This window comes from Pan troglodytes, chromosome 8 (genome assembly GCF_028858775.2).
Source record: "Pan troglodytes isolate AG18354 chromosome 8, NHGRI_mPanTro3-v2.0_pri, whole genome shotgun sequence".
NCBI lineage: Eukaryota > Metazoa > Chordata > Mammalia > Primates > Hominidae > Pan > Pan troglodytes.
This window is the reverse complement of record NC_072406.2, coordinates 144,370,735-144,390,170: the sequence shown is the minus strand read 5'-3', so window position 1 is coordinate 144,390,170 and position 19,436 is coordinate 144,370,735. Positions and strand designations below refer to the sequence as shown.

General features: G+C 55.5%; 1 protein-coding gene across 21 annotated transcripts in view; it reads right to left on the bottom strand.

The window, feature by feature from the left end:
• Positions 1-1,292: 1,292 nt before the first annotated feature.
• Positions 1,293-19,436, bottom strand: part of JAKMIP3 (Janus kinase and microtubule interacting protein 3) — a 150,864-nt gene continuing 132,720 nt past the window's right edge. For 12 of the 21 annotated variants that reach the window (XM_063782293.1, XM_063782301.1, XM_063782302.1 and 9 more), the window contains 2 exons: positions 18,267-19,347; positions 1,293-3,796 (listed from right to left, as the gene is read on the bottom strand). In XM_063782293.1, coding sequence (XP_063638363.1) covers positions 18,907-19,347 — 441 coding nt within the window. In that variant the 3' untranslated portion in view covers positions 1,293-3,796; positions 18,267-18,906. Of the gene's footprint in view, positions 3,797-16,277; positions 17,286-18,266; positions 19,348-19,436 lie in introns of those variants that run through there. The other 9 variants (XM_063782308.1, XM_063782313.1, XM_063782306.1 and 6 more) reach the window with 2 other exon arrangements.

Genomic DNA, 19,436 nt, shown 5'->3' with positions numbered 1-19,436 from the left:
TCCGAGCCCGGGCCCACGGCCTCTGTCCCGCGGCCACTACCTGCTGGGGGTCCCGGGCCTGGGCCACGCCGGGCTGCCCTCGGGGACTTGCTGCGGCCGTTGAGGGGTCTCCGCGCGCCGCGCAGACTCGCCTCCCAACCCGAGGGCCCGGGCGGCCGCCGCCCAGAGCGTCCAGCGGCAGCGTCTTGCTCTCGAAGGCGTCCTCCACGCAGCGGAACACGCAGCCGAGCTTGGGCCGGGCCAGAGGCCTCGCGGGCTCCTGAGGCTGCCGCGCGGTCATGGCAGGAGCGGGCGACAGAATCCGGTCTCGGAGGCTCCTGTAGCGAGGTCTGCGCGGCAGGTGCACTGGGCGGACCTGGAGGCCGCGCCCTACCCCCGCCCCCCCCCCGCCTCCTGCTGGCAGCGCGGCGCGGAGCTGGCGCTGTCCACGTAGCGGGTGCTGAACGCCCCATTCTGGCCCCTGGGTGCTCGCTTAGTCCCGGCCACGCGTGGCTGCTCGCCCTCGGGACACACTGGGCGCTGGGAAGGCCGGGCAGGGAGCGCGCACCGGAGAAACCGCTGTGGGAATCCCGGCCACATTTCCAGGCCCCTTGGGCCGTCCCACGCCAGACAAGAAAGCCCTGACTCCGAAACCCTGGGCGAGTGTGGAGGGCGCGCGGGGTGGGGTGTACCCGCCCACGCAAACTGCTGCTGATCTCCCTTAAAGCCGAGTTAGAGGCTTGGGGCGAGACAGGAGTGACGGGCGATGCTGTCACTCCATCTGTCATTCTACCCAGCCTGCAGCAGCTGAATTCGAACCCAGAGACTTCGGGCCTTTGCGTTGTTACCGCAGTCCGCATTTCAAAGCCAGAGTTTGGCCACTGAGTCACCATGACCTCGAGTACTGGCGGGGCCTGAGCCAGCAGAGCTAGGCCCAGCAGCCTCCCACCCCTTCGTCCTCCTCTGGGCTCCCCCTCCCCTAAATGATTAATGCAATGTCTGTTACTCACCTGCGTGGGACCGTCCACGGCAAATATCACCAACTGTTCTTATGCACGTGCAGAAGTTCCGTCCCTTTCCTAACTGTCTGATCTCTTCCATGGTTCACATTTGACCAACAGCCACAGGAGGGAGCCTCCCAGGTGGTCGACCGGAGCCAGGTGCTGCCAGGCACCCGACTGCAGAGCTTGCCCTCCAGGTGATCTCGCAGGTGAGAACTGGGGCTTTCCTCCACAGTGGGCGGAAGGCGCGGACTCCGTTTCTGGTGTGCAGAGGCACTGTTCAGAGAATGAACTCAGAAGTGCAGAAATGGCTCATACAGCTTTCAGTTCAAACTTTAATACCTTTGAGGGGACTTTAATCGTCTAAGATTTAAAACATTTTTTATTAAAACTGTACAATAATTTACAAACGAGTAAAAAATTCTCTGGTATATATCATAGGAATCACAATACAAAAATATTTGTAAAATCTTGTAGATCACCATACAAACCTATTTTAGGCCTGTGAATACTGCTTAGCATGGAACGGAATGTCACGTGGTTAGAGGGTGACTATGAAGGGAGTGCCTGGGAGAATACACACACTACCTGGCATGCCGCCATAAGAAAACAGGCCCGGTTAGTTTTTGCATAAATTTACAATAAAGCTTTTTAAAAAATATACAGTAAACAAATATATGATTTGATACCTATATTCACAATATGAGTTTCCTGAGCCTAAACTGAATTCCATTACTGTGATAAAACACACACACTCTCTCAGGGTTTCAAGGATGGGATGACAGTGAGTTGGCGAATGCGTCAGTGCCTCCAAACCCACACTTGGGCACTCTCTTCTTTTTGACTTCTAGTATCGGTGTTCACAAGCCCTGTAAGGCACTCGGGGTATCCTGAAGGCTACAGATTCTGCAAGGGCAGAGACTTTAAGGAACAGCCATAGTCCTTCTCCAGCTCAAAATCTGGACCATGGGCACAAGGTAAACACCACACTGGTGTCAACAAAGGAATCTGCTATTTATGTGGATTTTTACTTTAGACAAACTAGAGTATCTATGTTGTTCTGTGTGTTGAACACAGAGTGTGATGATGTTAATATAATGTAAATGTTGATGTAACAGTAAACATTTCTGGCAACATTTCAGGGTCCTTCCTCTTGCCTTATTAGGGGGTGATGCATTCATACAGACTTCCCCTGTTAGAAGAGCTAGCAGTAAGACAGCCCAAGTACTTGGAGGAAATTCACTCTAGCCCATTGGTTTGGAAAAGAAGGTATAGCCTGCAATTTAGAAATGCACCTTATTTTTAAATACTTGAATTCTGCTGCTGCTCACTGGACCAGGAGGAGTCAGTGATGAATGCTCATATTTACCTTTTTGGGGGCAAAAACCCAGTTCTGAAATGCTGGGTATTGTAATCAGATGTAAAGAAGGTGCCTATGATAGACGAGTGAAAACAATGATATCTAAGGAGAGGAACTGACGCTCCAACTAGATGTGTGCTTTCAGGAATGGGGCAGAGACGCGATGCAGTTTGGTTATTCAGCACATTCCTTGCACCTTCTCCCTTTCCTATATACATACTTTTTACATATAAACAATTACAACTTCATAAGGATTTGGTACATATTTACATGCTTCTCTTTGCCGTATAGTTTGCCTTATTATTATTACAGAACTGTGATTAAGAGTGTCTGTGGTGGATAGAGGTGTATGAAGTGCTCCAGACATATATACAACATGCTAAACCATGATGACCCAAATAAACATGAGGGATGTGAATCTGGGAATGTGAGTTTCACTGCACATCTTTAGATCCGAAACAGCTGGCCCATGCAGCTGTTGTTCCCATGCAGGTACACATTGGGACCATGCCAGGAGCTCTCCCAGAGGAGGAGGCCAGGCTGGCAGGGAGCCAGGTAGAGTTACAACATATTTCTGGATGCCTGCATCGTAGAGTCCATCGGACTTCAACCCAGCGGTTCACCCACAGCGCCACGGTAGCTTTTATTAACACAAGGCTATTGTGTGCCATTCAGTTGTGAGTATAATAAATGTGCCAAGAAGATGCAGTCGTTAAAATGAGACAAAACTATGCACAGAGGACTAAACAGGATTTCAGACTCGAGACGCAAACCCCGAGGTCAGGCTCAGCTAGAGACATTGAACTGGCCCAGTATCTTGCCGAGTAAATCAGGAACTGTGGCTTGAATGACAACAGAAATGGATGGGTCTTTCTTGGACAAGTGCTGATTAATAGTGCATTTTCCAGCAGAAATCCTGCAGCCACCAAAGAAAAAGCATATCTGTCTGATACTATTAGCTTTTCCCTGATTTCAACCTAGGGAGCCATGCCTGGTCCGCAGCCACTGTGTCATCTGCCCCAAAGTCAGACATTTCTTCTGACACAAATATAAAATGAGCCTAATACTTCCAGACAACCCAGTCCTCCCTACGGCAGCTGAGTCGTGTCTTTTATACAATGCTGCCAGTAACAGTCACACCTGGCTGCACAGCTGGCTGCCTCAACTTCTAGGTGCCTCGAAATGGCTAAATCCCACGAATGGCTCTTCTGGTTGCATGAAAACATGCATAAACGCATGCTTGTGCACACAAGTGAGCACACACACACACCTCCTGTCAATTCAGCTCTGAGAGCAGAACCTTAGCCCACCTAGGGTGGGAGGACACAGAAGTTCCATCTGCAGCCAGTCAGGCTCCATCCACAGGCTGGACGAAGCTCCTGGGCTGCGGCCTGGGTCTCCCAGCAGGAGTGGAAATCACACCTAACGTTGCCTTCACCAATGCACTGCTTCCTCTCTGAAAAAGAGTGGAGAAAACGCCGTTTAGTGTGACGAGCTGGGGAATGTGTGTGACCCACCACAGGTCAGCACTCAAGGCAGTTGGGGCCTTGACCAGGCACTGGCTCTGCACAGGATGGTCACTGAGCCAATGGCAGGCACTGCCCTCATGGGTCCAGCACCAGCTACAGCGCCACGTCCTGAGCCTCCAGCCCGGGAGACGCACCTGGCACCCACCGAAGGCCACACTCTCAGGAAGATGAGTCCATGCTCCCCACAAAGCCCCTACAGAAGTGACCTTGGATGTTTCTCACCATGTCTGGGCCAGCGGCCCGGTTTCTACCCAACTTCCCTCATTGCTTAGAAAGTGGGCCTCTGCTAGGTTCAAAGTTTTTATTACCTTTCCATTTTTTCATGTTTTTGAAGAAGTTATGAAGGATCTGCTTTTCACAAGGGCGGGCCCTGGATCAGTCCCTGGGGCATGGCAGCATCGGGTGGGAGGCCACGTGGGCTGAGGGGCGGGAGCGAGGGCACACTGGGACAGAGGCAGAGGGCCCGGCCGTAGAGACACCACGGTTTTCTAATCTAGGAGAGGTCTGAAGAGTTTTTTGGTTTTTGATTTTTTAACCTAACTTCTAAGTAAGCAGATATTACCTCAAACAGAATGAAAAATAAATGTAGTCAAATGACACATACATGTTTACTTCTTCCCGTATTAAGCGTCACAGTTGAAATCTCTGCTGCAGTTAACATGGTACCTTGTTCTTTGTGCCTTTAATCGGGTTCGTTTCTAAATAGGTTGTCCCAGAACCATCGATCTCTAGAAGGTACAGGAGGAAGGGGACCTGCCAGTCCAGCCCTCCTATTTTACAGAGGGAAAAGGTGAAGCCCCATGTAAAACAGGGATTTCCCTCGGTGACACTTCCAGGCTGAGCAGGGCCGGGGATCTGGACACCTACCCAGAAACACTCCCACCCCGTCAATGCCTCTCTGAATTATGTGATCAACTGCCTGGAGTATGAACTAGGCACATGCAAATAGAGAACAGAGGTCTTGTTGAAAATATGGTGCTGAATTTTAAAAACTCACTCCCCAAATTGGAGGAACAAGACCAGAGCATTTGGTTTCCTGTGGTCACTTGATCCCTCTCCAGAGCCAGCTGCTGCTCTCCATTGTCAGCACACTCCACTCACTGCCCTATTTCCAGAACAGGAGACTTTCTGCCCCATCCATGGCCGCAACATACCACTCACACACACACACCACATGTGCACGTACACACAATGCACAATACACATACAGGCACATGCAATGCACAACACATACACATACATGCACATGCCCAAAGACACCACTCACACACAGCACACACATGCACACGATATATACACACATGCATACACAACACACCACACAGACAGCACATGCATGCACACACACTACACACACACACTACACACACACACACACACGAGTTCTGCTTCCAGGTTTGCAGTCTTCCCAAATCCCTTCCGCCCCACCCCGTCTGTTCCGTCTCTTCTAGGGGATGTGATCTTCTCCCTCCCACCCACCGTCCCCTTTCTGGGCACTGTCCCTCACAGTCAGCTGAGGACCTCATCCAGACTGGAGCCATGTCAGGCACAGGACAGGTGGGAGGCAGCCATCCATGGGTCTGGCCTTGGTCTCTGTGGCTCCATGGGGCTCCTCAATGCCCCCAAGCAAGCTCTGGCACCCCAGAGTCCTCACTCAAGAGTGTCTCTGTGGACAGGCCTGAGGCTGCTAGCTGCAGAAGTGCCTGCTTGCAACGGTGGCCATTGGCTGGCGTCTGGGAACTTGGCTTCGAAGCATTCCTTTAGTGAGGAGGTTCCTGCCTAGACTGTGCAAACAATGTGATTCGTGGCAAACACCAGCCTTTCTTTTGAGGGCCTGGCATGTTAGTGGGCGGGGGGCGCACAACTGAGTAGCCCCCAAATCAAAACCATGAATTTTGGGTCTTAGCTGGAATTCCCCGAGCAGAAACACTGCATATATGGGGCTGTGTTTTGCTGCTGGAGGGAGTGTGTGCCCCGTGTGCACCTCGAGGGGGAAGAGCATGGGAGGGGAGAGAGCACAGGAAGTCTGCTCACAGGCCTCTCCAGGCTGTGCCTGTGAACTCTTCCCTTGCAGATCCAGCCATGCCTCCTGATTATAGGGCTGCGATAATGGTGTGGCTGTGCCATGGTGTGGCTGTTGTGGTGTGACCCTGCCGTGGCGTGACCCTGCTGTGGTGCGACCCTGCCGTGGTGTGGCCCTGTTGTGGTGCGACCCTGCCGTGGTGTGGCCCTGCTGTGGTGTGACTGTGTGCTGAGTCCTGTGAATCCTAGCGAGTCCCCAGAGATGCAGGTGGTCTCAGGGACCCCCAGAACATGTGCTTTCACTGTTGCCTAGAAGTGTGGGGGGTGGGGGGAGCATGGGGCTGCGAATTGCCTTCAGGGAGCGCATTCTTTTACGTACTTGGCCATTCACACGGCAAATGTTTATGTGAGTGTATCAGTGCCACAGCAAGGGTTCCGCGGGAGAAACCCAGACAATCCTCATCCCAAGAGCTCCCAGTTCTCAGGGAGGGGGCAGGAAAGTGCTGCTCAGGTGGCTGAGCTTCGAGTGACAGGAGAGAGGTAGGATGTGGGGAGCTCAGGCATGGTGCAGGTGGAGCCCCAACCAGCTCAGAGCCCGGGGAGCCCAAAAGTCCCGTCAACAAATACAGCCCCGTGACCGTGCATGATGCTAGGGGAGGATGAGCACTGAGGGCCCCTGCCCTTCACGCTGGAGGGGAAAGCCTGGGTAATTTCATCTTGGGCTGCAACGAGGATAGCTGATGAAGTGTAGGAACAAGTTGACAACCACAATCATGAACTTGGCTCATTGGACAGTGCCAAGGGCGGCAGCAGGGACAGGAGATGGCAGCATGCCTGGGGCACCACCCAGGGCTGACACAGGGCATTTCCACAGGTCGGAGCCCCCAGCCCCACGGGCACGAAGGCACCAGAACCTCGCTAAAAGCTGCAGGGCAGAACCCTCATCAATACCACCACGGGTACCACGTGCAGACGTAGTCGTACATATGGATCAGGAAACAGCATTCTGATTGATGTCAAAACAGAGCCGGAGGAACAGGCCCCTGCCGTCTGTGTGTGCTGGAAATTTCCACTGGGATCTCAACTGTTTGGAAACATAACTCAGTTGGCAAGGAAGACAAGAACCTTCCTGGGGTCCGGAACTCTGCCTGCTTCAGAATCAACAGATGATGAATGCCACTGGAAGGCTCGGGACCTACAGCCTCAGTTTCCAAAAATGTGCATGAGACAAGCAACCCCAGGGTTCTCACACAGGGTGAGCCGCTTGGGAGGGGGTGAGACCCTGCAGTCTGGATCCTTGCTCTTCCCCAACACCGCCCCACAAATACACAGATTCCCAGCTGATAGGACATGGAGCGAGGGCCGAGAACAGGACCTTCCCCCATATGCTCTTTCGTCTGAGAAACTTTAGCCAAACATTTTCAAACCAAACAGAAACAAATGGCAGCCACTAACTCTGCCCACAGTCAAGGTATTTTTTTCTTGAAGCTCTGATTTGGGGAAAATATGAAACAGACCTTACCCAGACACAGGCTGTGCCTCCTCCTCCCTCTTCCTCCTCTACCCCCTTCATGGGGTCTCTCTCAACTCTACAGAGGGGACCAGTGCTGTTATCAACTCCCTGTCTGCCCAGGGCCGCCTCTGAGGTCATCCTCTCCCCAGCCACCACGGCGGAGCCCCATGTGGCTCACACGGATGCTGGAATGATCCTCCCATCCTGGGACAGTCCTCAGGCACGTGGTGCTCTGCTCTGGGTCACCCTCCTACTGATTTTGGCTCTACAGCTCCCTAATAAATAATAAAGGCAGAAGCCACTTTGATGGTGCAGGTGGCAGGTGGGACAGTGAAGTGGGTGCACAGAAGCGGGTGCACAGGAGCAGGTTCACACACAACCAAATGCACAGTGTGCACAGACACACACACTATCCAGGGCACAAGAGCAGGTGCACACACACACGCACACTACCCAGGGCACAGGAGCAGGTGCACACACACCACCAAATGCACAGTGTGCACACACACACGCACACTACCCAGGGCATGGGAGCAGGTGTATACACACCACCAAATGCACAGTGTGCACACACACGCACACTACCCAGGACACAGGAGCAGGTGCACACACACACACACTACCCAGGGCACAAGAGCAGATGCACACACACCACGGCCAAATGCACAGTGTGGACACACACACGCACACTACCCAGGACACAGGAGCAAGTGTATACACACCACGGCCAAATGCACAGTGTGCACACACACGCACCCTACCCATGGCACAGGAGCAGTTGTGCACACACCACGACCAAATGCACAGTGTGCGCGTGCACACACACACACACTACCCAGGACACAGGAGCAGGTGTATATACACCACGACCAAATGCAGTGTGCACACACACATGCACACTACCCAGGGCACAGGAGCAAGTGTATACACACCATGACCAAATGCACAGGCACACTCCCCCCACACACTGGCATGTGTGCACACACGTGCGCACACTTTCTGCCTGTTCTCCATGGGTTCCTGGTTTCATTTTGTATCTGGTGGCGGCAGCTGTTCTCACAGGCCTCCGCAGCGATGCCCAGCTACCCTTTCTGAAATTGGCTTCTCTAATAATGACATCCCCTATTAACGGCCCCATGGCCAGGCTAGTAAAAGGATCCATTATTGCTTTAACCAAGATGGTTGCATTATAGATTGCAAGACAGCTGGCCCGCAGGCTGTAAGCTGCTGGCTGAAAAGAATAAATTAGACAATAGAGCAATAAAGCGGGGAGGGGGACTCATGGTTTCAAGTCAGTCGTTCAGTTTCTGAGGTTTTGTGCAAATCACCCAGTAACATTTGAGAAACATCTTTGCCCTTGGTAAAAACAGAAAGATTCTAAACAAAGAGCAAAGAGAAATAGCTCCAAAGCCAATAGGAACCAGAAAAGAGGTTGGCATCATCTCCCAAAGTCGAAGATTCCAACTCCTAATGTGACCCATGAGGAGTCGCGGCACCAGCGCATCCCGAGACTCCACAGGAATGTTCAAGAAGCAGCACTCATAACAAGCAGAAGCCTGGAAATAACCAAATGTCCACCATAGGGGAGGTAAAGCCCCAGCACGAGGTCGCAGATTGGAGGGTGCACATGGCTGAATCCCTGCAGAGTGATTCCAAGCACAAACACCCAAAAAAATGCCTGTTAACAAAGATTTCAAACACAATTAAAGAGTCTGCCTTTTGGAAACGTGTCTGCTGCCGTGATCGTATAGCGGTTAGTAGTCTGCGTTGTGGAAACGTGTCTGCTACAAAGCACTGCAAAAAGCCCTCATGGGGAGGGGATGGGATGGGCCACGAAGTCAGAGGTCAGTGTTTGTTTTGGGTGGCAAGCCACAGATGTAACAATGAAGGGATGAAATGAGCAAGCAGCTGCTGCAGACCAGCAGCAAGAGCGAGGCACACACCAACACCAGGACCAAGGCCATGCTGTGCACCAAGAAGCACGAGGACGATGCTGTGCTGAGGATGAGGGGACCAGGCAGGAGCTGCCAGCAGGGACCCTCCCGCTGGTTCTGCCATGCAAATGCAACGTGACCCCATGGCTGCCTGTGAGCTGGAGGCTGCACGGGAGCTGCTTCTGCCATCAGACAAACACACGGCTGAGCCCAGGGTGGAGCCCCTCCCCGTTCCCTCTTGGGGCTGGAGCCCTGGCTGATGAAGCTGCCTTAATGGGCAGTTGCTGGGGGGCAGATCCTGCAGGGAACGTGGTGGGGCACCTTGAAGACTCCGCCCCCTGATCGGGATCTGGCAGCCTCTGCTTCCAAGAGAGACAGGCAGTGCCTGGGCAGTACTCAGGGAGGGGCGCTTCCCCCAGCTCAGCAACTGCCCTGGGAGGGGACAGCCCCAAAGGACTAATTGTTCACACTTGGGTGAGCTGTTTCTAAACACCTCATCTTGTATTTCTCTTTCTTTAACAATATAGACAAATTCAGTAAGAAAACAATTTCACTGGTCTATGATGCAGAGCATTACACATTTCTTTTAAGTGAAGCTTCCTGCTCCATCATGCACGATGGCCATGAACTGTGGATACATCCTGAACAGGGGCAGCCTTTTAAAATCCCTGGATTTTAAGATGACCAAACAGACATCATCTCCAGCAGCAGCATGGAGGTGGCAGTCTGTGACCCAGCTCAGAAGAGCAGCGCTGCTCATTGGCATTCAGGTGCCTGCTCCACAGAAGCTGTAAATCTGAACCTGCTGACAGTTAATCAACACACCTCGAGCTTCCAGACCCTGAGTGGCCACAGGCCCAGGCCCTAGAGATCCAGCCCACCCTGGGGTCAAATGGGGACCAGACACGCTGGCTCTGCCGGCTCAAGGGACCCCACTAGCATCCCTGCTTTCCCATCTTGTGGTGGCAGAGTAAGGTGGACACCCCAGCCAGGATGGCACTGACCACAGAGCCAAGCAGAAGGGACTTTAATAACAAAAAGGAGGAGTTATTGACCATGGGGTGGAAGGAGACAAGGATGTTCTTGGGTGGACATTCACATGCAAAAAATAAACTTCAATCCATACTGAGCCCCATATGCAAAAGTTAACTCAAAGTGAATCACAGGTGTTTTAAATTTAAGACATAAAACCACAGATTCTAGAAGGAAATGGGAGAAAATATTTGTGACTTTGAGTTAGGCAAGGTTTTCTTAGTTCTAACATCAAAAACCACGCTTCATTTTTTTAAAGTAGATAAATTAGACTTCATCAAAATTAAGAATTTCTGCTCTTTAAATGACACTCAAGGGAATGAAAAGACGAAAGACAGACTGGAAGAAATACTTTTCAGTGGTGTATCTGATAATGGCACGTATCCAGAATAGAGGAAGAGCCTCTCAAAACTCAGGAATAACAAAGCAAACAACCCAATTCAAAAATGGGCAAATGATCTGAACAGATGTTTCACCAAAGAAGGTATATGTATGGAAAATCAACACACAAAAAGATGCTCAACATCATTAGTCAGAAGCGAGATGCAAATGAAACCCCAAATAAGATGCCACTCCCCCTCTACTGGAAGGGACCAAATAAGGAGAACCAGCCTAACCTGTGAAGACGTTGCGCGTGGGGCAACGGAAATCCTCCCAGCGCCGGTGGAAATGCAAAATGAAACAGTCACTCTGGACAACAGTTACTTATAAAAAGTAAGCATGCACTCACCATGTAATCCAGCAGACCCAGTCCTAGGTATTTACCCAAGAGAAGGAAGACTTGCTTTCGTGAAAAAACCTGTCACACATTATAGCAGTTTTGTTCACATTTGCCCCAAACCGGAAACCACCCTGACGTCCTTCAACAAGCCCCTGGTGCACTGTGGTCCTTTCACCCGAGGGGATTCCGCTCGGGAACAGAAGGAAAACCCACGGAGCCCACGGAGCCCATGGAGGCCACAGAGCCCACGGAGCCCATGGAGCCCACGGAGCCCACAGAGCCCACAGAGCCACACAGCACAAGGAACCTTATGTGGGTTTTGCTGAATGTAAACACAGCCAGATCCCCAAAGCTGCACTATGTGACTCTATTTACCTGATGCGGAAGAGGCAAAACTGACACAATGAGAAACAGGTCAGGGCTGCCAGGAAGGGGCCGCTGCACAGGCAGCAGGAGGCAGCTCGGGGATGGGACGGTCTGTGTTGGGGCTGGGTTGGTGGATGCATGCACTGTGCATGGGTCACAACCCAGAAAGCCATTGCAGACACACCACACACACCACAAACACACCACCACAAGCACAGCAGAAACCACCAGACACACCAGAGACCACCACAGGCGCACCACACACCACCACAAACACACCACAGACACACCACACACCACCACGAACACACCACAGACCACCACAGACACACCACACACACCCCACCATGAACATACCGCAGGCCACCACACACCACCGCAAGCATACCATAGTCAATTGTACTACATGTAAATTTTTTCAAAGAGTCAATATGTGAAGAAACATGAATGAAATATCAGCTGTACAAAGGCACCTGGCTGTATTACAAATGAGCAGCCCTAGGGAGGGTGGGTAAGAAGAGACCCCACCTGAGTTGTTTGGAAAACAGTGTTATGTGTGGACACCGTGAGGCTGGGGGGAAAGGAACTGTGCTCCAGCTGGGGCATCTGTTTCCTACAGGGTCTGGGTTAGCAATCCTGAGGCAACATGGGTGTATGCCAGGGCTGAACAGATGAGAGGTACATCGCGGACAGCAAGCGCCAAGTATCTGCTACCGCCAGTGTCACAAACAAGGAGGGGAAGATGGCTGCGAAGAACCACACACCATTGGCCTGGAATTGGAGGCATCACTAAGAACTTGTGGTTTTGTAACAGCATTAGATAGGTAGGTAGATGATGAGAGAGAGAGGGAAGGAGGGGGAGAGAGAGAGAGGGAAGGGGGGAGAGAGAGAGGGAAGGAGGGGGAGAGAGAGAGAGAGGGAAGGGGGGAGAGAGAGAGGGAAGGAGGGGGAGAGAGAGAGAGGGAAGGGGGGAGAGAGAGAGGGAAGGAGGGGGAGAGAGAGAGAGGGAAGGAGGGGGAGAGAGAGAGAGGGAAGGAGGGGGAGAGAGAGGGAGGGAGAGGGAGAGAGAGAGGGAAGGAGGGGGAGAGAGAGAGGGAAAGAGGGGGAGAGAGAGAGAGAGGGAGGGAGGGGGAGAGAGAGAGGGAGGGAGAGGGAGAGAGAGAGAGGGAAGGAGAGGGAGAGAGAGAGAGGGAAGGAGAGGGAAGGAGAGGGAAGGAGAGGGAAGGAGAGGGAAGGAGAGGGAGAGGGAGGGAGAGGGAGGGAGAGGGAGGGGGAGAGGGAGAGGGAGAGGGAGAGGGAGGGAGAGGGAGAGAGAGGGAGGGAGAGGGAGAGGGAAGGAGAGGGAGAGAGAAGGAGAGGGAGAGGGAGGGAGAGGGAGAGGGAAGGAGAGGGAGAGGGAAGGAGAGGGAGAGGGAAGGAGAGGGAGAGGGAAGGAGAGGGAGAGGGAAGGAGAGGGAGAGGGAAGGAGAGGGAGAGGGAAGGAGAGGGAGAGGGGGAGGGAGCGGGAGGGAGAGGGAGGGAGTGGGAAGGAGAGGGAGGGGGAGCGGGAAGGAGAGGGAGAGGGAGGGAGAGGGAGGGAGAGGGAGAGGGAGAGGGAGGGAGAGGGAGAGGGAGGGGGAGGGAGGGGGAGGGAGAGGGAGGGAGAGGGAGAGGGAGGGAGAGGGAGGGAGAGGGAGAGGGAAGGAGAGGGAGAGGGAGGGAGAGGGAGCGGGAAGGAGAGGGAGAGGGAGCGGGAAGGAGAGGGAGCGGGAAGGAGAGGGAGAGGGAGCGGGAAGGAGAGGGAGAGGGAGCGGGAAGGAGAGGGAGAGGGAGCGGGAAGGAGAGGGAGAGGGAGCGGGAAGGAGAGGGAGAGGGAGCGGGAAGGAGAGGGAGAGGGAGCGGGAAGGAGAGGGAAGGAGAGGGAAGGAGAGGGAGAGGGAAGGAGAGGGAAGGAGAGGGAAGGAGAGGGAGAGGGAAGGAGAGGGAAAGAGAGGGAGAGGGAGAGGGAAGGAGAGGGAGAGGGAGGGAGAGGGAGGGAGAGGGAAGGAGAGGGAAGGAGAGGGAGAGGGAGAGGGAGGGAGAGGGAAGGAGCAGGAAGGAGCAGGAAGGAGCAGGAAGGAGAGGGAGAGGGAAGGAGAGGGAGAGGGAAGGAGAGGGAGAGGGAAGGAGAGGGAGAGGGAGGGAGAGGGAAGGAGAGGGAAGGAGAGGGAAGGAGAGGGAAGGAGAGGGAAGGAGAGGGAGAGGGAAGGAGAGGGAAGGAGAGGGAAGGAGAGGGAAGGAGAGGGAAGGAGAGGGAAGGAGAGGGAAGGAGAGGGAAGGAGAGGGAGGGAGAGGGAGAGGGAGGGAGAGGGAGGGAGAGGGAAGGAGAGGGAAGGAGAGGGGGGAGAGAGAGAGGGAAGGAGAGGGGGGAGAGAGAGAGGGAAGGAGAGGGAGAGAGAGAAGGAAGGAGAGGCAGGGAGAGGGAGAGAGAGAGGGAAGGAGAGGGAGGGAGAGAGGGAAGGAGAGGGAGAGAGAGAGGGAAGGAGAGGGAGAGAGAGAGGGAAGGAGAGGCAGAGAGAGAGGGAAGGAGAGGCAGAGAGAGAGGGAAGGAGAGGGAGAGAGAGAGGGAAGGAGAGGGAGAGAGAGAGGGAAGGAGAGGGAGAGAGAGAGGGAAGGAGAGGGAGAGAGAGAGGGAAGGAGAGGGAGAGAGAGAGGGAGGGAGAGGGAAGGAGAAGGAGAGGGAGAGGGAAGGAGAGAGAGAGAGAAGGAAGGAGAGGGAGAAGGAGAGGGAAGGAGAGAGAGAGAGAAGGAAGGAGAGAGAGAAGGAAAGAGAGAGAGAAGGAAGGAGAGAGGGAAGGCGAAAAGCACAGGTGTGTGGGTTTGCACATGTATTTCCAGGCTGTCTCTGAGACAGCCTAGAAATACTGTCAACCCCAGTAGCAACAAGCACACCCCGGTCCAGAGACCTTGGTTTCTGAACACTGCTCTCCAACACAGAAGCCAGAGCTCCTTGGGGAAGGGGTTATGGACCCCGCCTTGTGGGGACAGAGAGGAAGAGAGTGCTTTGCAGGGCGCCGGCCTGGAGGAGCGCTGGAGGCTCCGCGGCAGCGTCTGGGTGAAGAGACATTAACAGCCTTGCTGGGCCATGACCCAGGGACAGACTGAACGGCTGGAAGCATACAGTGTGATACATAAGCAAAGAAATAGGAGAAAAGGGGCAGGTCTTCTCTATAGGAAAATTCTAACCAATGAAATAGAAGGAAGGGGGAGAGGACGTCCCCACAGGAAGACGTGCTGCAGGGAAGATCCACCAACGGGTGCGGAGATTGGGGCAACGTTCACAGAGAAACGTGGTCTTTTCAGTCTCGGCGAATCTCCCCCAATACACGCATAGATTACAAAGGACTCCTTCTCAGTGGAGACCCTGGCAGACACCCCCTTAGCCAAGTGATCAAGGTTATGGCCTCGGTGATGAAACACACCCACCTCGGGCACCCTGGTGTGGTACTTAGGGTCCATCACTCCTGGGGCATTCCCCCGAGATGCATTATCTCCATGGAACCACAGGCCAGGCAGATCCTCCTGAGGAACCTTCTACAAAATAACCCGCCAGTTCTTATCCAAGCGTCGAGGCCAAGAGTGACGAGGAAGAACTAAAAAAGTGTCACTGATGGCAGGCACTACAGAGACAGGATGAGTGAATGCAACGTGGGGTCCTGGAACAGAAAGGAGCATTTGCCAGGAGGAAACCTGGAGAAACCAGAACCCAGGGTGTGGCTGAGTTAAGTTTTGAAAATCTATCATGATTATGCAAGACAGGGACAGGCCGGGCGCAGGGGCTCATGCCTGTAATCCCAGCACTTTGGGAGGCCGAGGCAGGCAGATCACGAGGTCAGGAGTTCGAGACCATCCTGGCCAACATGGTGGAACCCCGTCTCTACTAAAAATACAAAAATTAGCTGAGTGTGGTGGCGCCTACCTGTAATCCCGGCTACTCGGGAGGCTGAGGCAGGAGAATTGCTTGAACCCAGGGGGAGGAGGAGGTTGCAGTGAGCAGAGATCGCGCCACTGAACTCCAGCCTGGTGACAGAGCAAGACCCTGTCTCAAAAAAAAAAAAAAAAAAGAAAAGAAAAAAATAAGACAGGGACATCAGGGGAAGCAGGCTGAAGGGTACACAGGACTCTCTACACAATTTGTGCAACTTTAAGTCTAAAATTATTTCAAAATAAACAGTTGGGGAAAAAAGCTAATTGGAGAGAAGGGAGATGCTCACTGGGACAGCACAGTAACGTCTCGCGTCTCATTTACTGGGCAAAAATACACTCGGACGGACATTGTCGCAATTCCTCTGCCACAGAGCAGGGCGCACAGTGCACCTGCCGGGCTGTGGGTGAGGGGCCCTCTGCTTCCCGTGGGTGTGGGGTTGCTGGTCCAGGGCTGGGAGTGGGGACTAGGGCACAAAAGCCCCTTGCTGGCTGCAAGTTTAGGTAGTAGCTCTTTCCTGACACCCTTCAGACTCACGCTGGAGACTGCACGCTCGGAGCAGACGCGGTGGGAGAGGATCCCGAGAGGATGAGAGCCACCTCGCTTCAGAGGAGCCCTGTGAGCTGGCGGCCTCGGCCCAAGGTCCCCGCTCCGTAACCTCCCCCAAGGGAGCCTGCAAAGGCATCGCTCTCCTCTCCTCACTTGACTGAACATGCTCAAGAGAGCATTGCTTCCGGTGCTCCAGGGGGGGCAGGTTTCTGCTCACAGGTTTCCCAACCCCCGGGGTAGCTGCAGGGTTGGGTGACAGCCCTCCACGAGCATCTGGGGCCGACAGCTCCGCCTGGTGCAATGTGACGCTTGGGGCCAATTGACTCACACGTTTTCCTTTCTGATCTAGCATTCGAGGCTCACTCCCTGATCCCGGGAGGCTGACGGGACTGGCTGAGAACAGTCTTCTGTGCGGAGCTGTACAGACGCCTTGTCCACGATGAGCCTGTGGCTTGTCAGCCCCCAAGCGGAGCAGCGCCCGCCCACCTCTGTCCCCGCCATGCCGACAGGCCTGAGACACAGTCTGCACGTTGGCGGCCGGCTGCCCCTCCCTGATGACGGTGTGGCCTGTCTACCCTGACCGCCCCCACAGACACACGCTGGGAGCAGGAGAAGCTCCGAGTCACCTCCAGGTCCAGTACCCAGGAAATGGCTCCATCCAGGGATGCCGTCCATGGATGTCCAAGTCCCAGATGTCACCGAGGGCAGCTGTGGGGGGCCTTGCTCCCCAGGCCCCCATCTCCTGGCCCGGCGTCCCCTCTGTGACCTGTTGTGGGAACCTGCTCGGGGCTTAGCATGGCCTGGATGGTCCACCTGCCCCTGCTGTGAGGCCTGGCCCGCAGGGGGTGGGAGTGACGCAGCCAGGAAGCCTCTGCGGGGAGGTGCGTATGGCGGGGACGTGCGTATGTCCACGCCGTGTGTGTTGTTGTGCTGTGGGGCGTTCCCTGCCCCCAGCCGCCCTCGGGGGACCCTGGAGGCTGTGGAGCTCCCAACCTCTGGCTGCGCTGTCCTTGCTGCACAGTTAGAGATGTTATGCTTGGAGCTCCAGCTCTTGCTGTGGGACCAGAAGTCTCTGGGGACTCGGCAGCCATGTCCTGAGGGATGGTGGGCCTGCGGCGCCCTCGTGTGCCAAGCAGCAGGCGTCCTTGGACAGGGCTGGGACTGCTGGTCTCCCGCTCCTTCTAGAATGAACCTCTGCAGCGAACCTTCTGGCCTGAGTCTGTGCCTGGGCGCACTTGGTGGATGCAGGAGCCAGATGCTGCTGGGTACCCAGGTCCCGACCACACGAGGACGCTGCCTCGTCCACCACGCGCCTGAAGAACGCACCCCAGGGGACCTGCAAGACGGAGCCGCCGCCCCCTTCGCACCTCCTCCTCGCTGCGGACCCCTCCTGAGTCAAGGGTGAAGATGGAGCTGCCGCCCTCTCCTGAGTCCAGGGTGGTGGTCGCACCTCCTCCTCCCCCTCCCATTTTCTACACAGGGAGCATCTCCCGGGAACAACAGTGCCCGTGGCCCACAGCCGCTGCCCACTGTAGGAGACACAGGTGGCTCTCGGACAGGGTGTGGGTCGGAGGTAGGGGAGATGGAGCGCTCCCTGGGCGGCCCCCCATGGGGCTGCCACTGCCTCCCCAAGAACCGGCTCACCCTGCCCCAGGGCCCCACTGAGTCCCACAGACACAACGGATCCTCAAACCCTCCCATAGGGAACCCCGCTGGCGAGGAAAGCTCCACGGTGGAGCATGCCCAGAGTCCTGACCTCCCTCCCTCCCTGCTGGGAGCACCCAGAGTCACCTCCCCAGAGCGGACACCTCAGGTGCCGGGTCCGAGTGTGGGGCGGCATCCACCTTCAAGTGCACGGGAGCAGCGGAGGGAGGCGCACTCAGAGAGCGGCCTCATTGCACCTACGGGGTTTCTCCCTTTCCCCGCAAGCCTCCTCCTGCAAGTGGGAGGAGGGCCAGCTCTGCCAGATCCCCGTGGAGCACCATGTCTGCAGACACTGCCCCAGCGACAGCTCACGCCACGCTCCACACCAGCCCCCAGGCCCTGTCCCGTCAGCGGCGGGAGAGGTGATCTTGACGGGTCAGCAGTGGACGGGGTGGCAGCGCCACGCATGTGCAGACGGGGACACAGAGGTGTGAAGAAGCTGGGGCTCACCTCGCAGGGAGGGTGCACCAGCGAATTTAATTCTCATCTCAAATGGGGCCGCGTTCTCTAAGCAGAATCAGCAGGCCAGGAAGGAGGCGTGTCAGCCCGTGCAGCGTCACCACACAGGGCGGGAGGGAAAAGGCCCTCCCCGCGGACAGATGGCAGCCCTTACCTGTCAGCCTCTTGGTCCACGGCTCGTGCAGCATCCCCACACAGGGCGGGAGGGGAAAGGCCGTCCCCGCGGTTCCCTTCTTGCGCCCGCCGTCCCCACCTGGGCTGCTCCTTGTGTGCAAAGGCTTGGGGTGAGGCTTCGGTGCCTGCCGGGGTCCATGGCCTGCAGGGCTGGCCCGTGCAGGGGCTTCCAAGCTGGGTGGCTCTGGGTGCCCAGGGCCTCTGTGACTTCTGGAGATTCACTATGGAGGCAGCCTCTGGCATCCGTGTTCCAGCCAGCTCTGCCCCCTTGTCCCACCTCCTGTCACCACGCTCCCCACGCCTTCCTTGGCTCAGTCCCGCGGTGCTCCCAGCTGGCGGCTTGGGCGGGATCTTGGCCTTCCTGTCTCAGGTTGAGTAGGGAGGCAGAGGGTTGATGGCACCACGCGGCCCGTGGCGGCCACGGCTCTTGTCTGTCCCCACAGAGATGATGATGAACGAGGGTGGATGTGGGGTCTGTTGGCCAATAGATGCTCAGGACCCCAGCAACACATTGCAGCATCGGAGGGGCCCCTGAGGCGTCGGGGAGCCCTCCCAGGACCATCCCAGGGAGCCTCCAGGTTCCCCTGAATGAAGGTCACCGTCCAGCTTTCATCTTGTCATCAGGCCAAGCCTCTGTTGTTTCTGAAAATCTTCCTCCAGACACCAGTGGCAGCTACTGTGAGAACCAAGAGAGAGGAGGGGACCCGCGGCTGGTGCTTCTGCACAGAAGCAGTTCTCACCCCTGCTTGGCAGGGAATGCTACACATCCCTGGAAATGGGATGGGGGCTGCCGTCCAGGAGAAGGGACCCAGGGTCCAGCAGCCAAGGCCAGGCCTCTCCCGGAGAAGCCCCCGAGAAGTCGGCAGAGCCAGTTCTAGTTCTGGCGCATCCCATGTGGACGGCAGCTCCGCGCCCCACACACTGCCCCTTCTCACTCTTCCTCCACGGGACGGGCGTGCAGAGACCAAATCTCCCTGGGTCTTCAGGATGGAGACGCGACGTCCCATTTTGTCCCTGCTCTCTGGTCCCACTGGAGGAAAAGGGTCCGATTCAATGTGGGGCTGGAAGAAAAGAAATGTAGAGTGCAGAGTCAGCGAGGCTCCGCTTGGCTGGGGTGAGGGGCGAGGGGTGAGGGGCGAGGGGTGAGGGG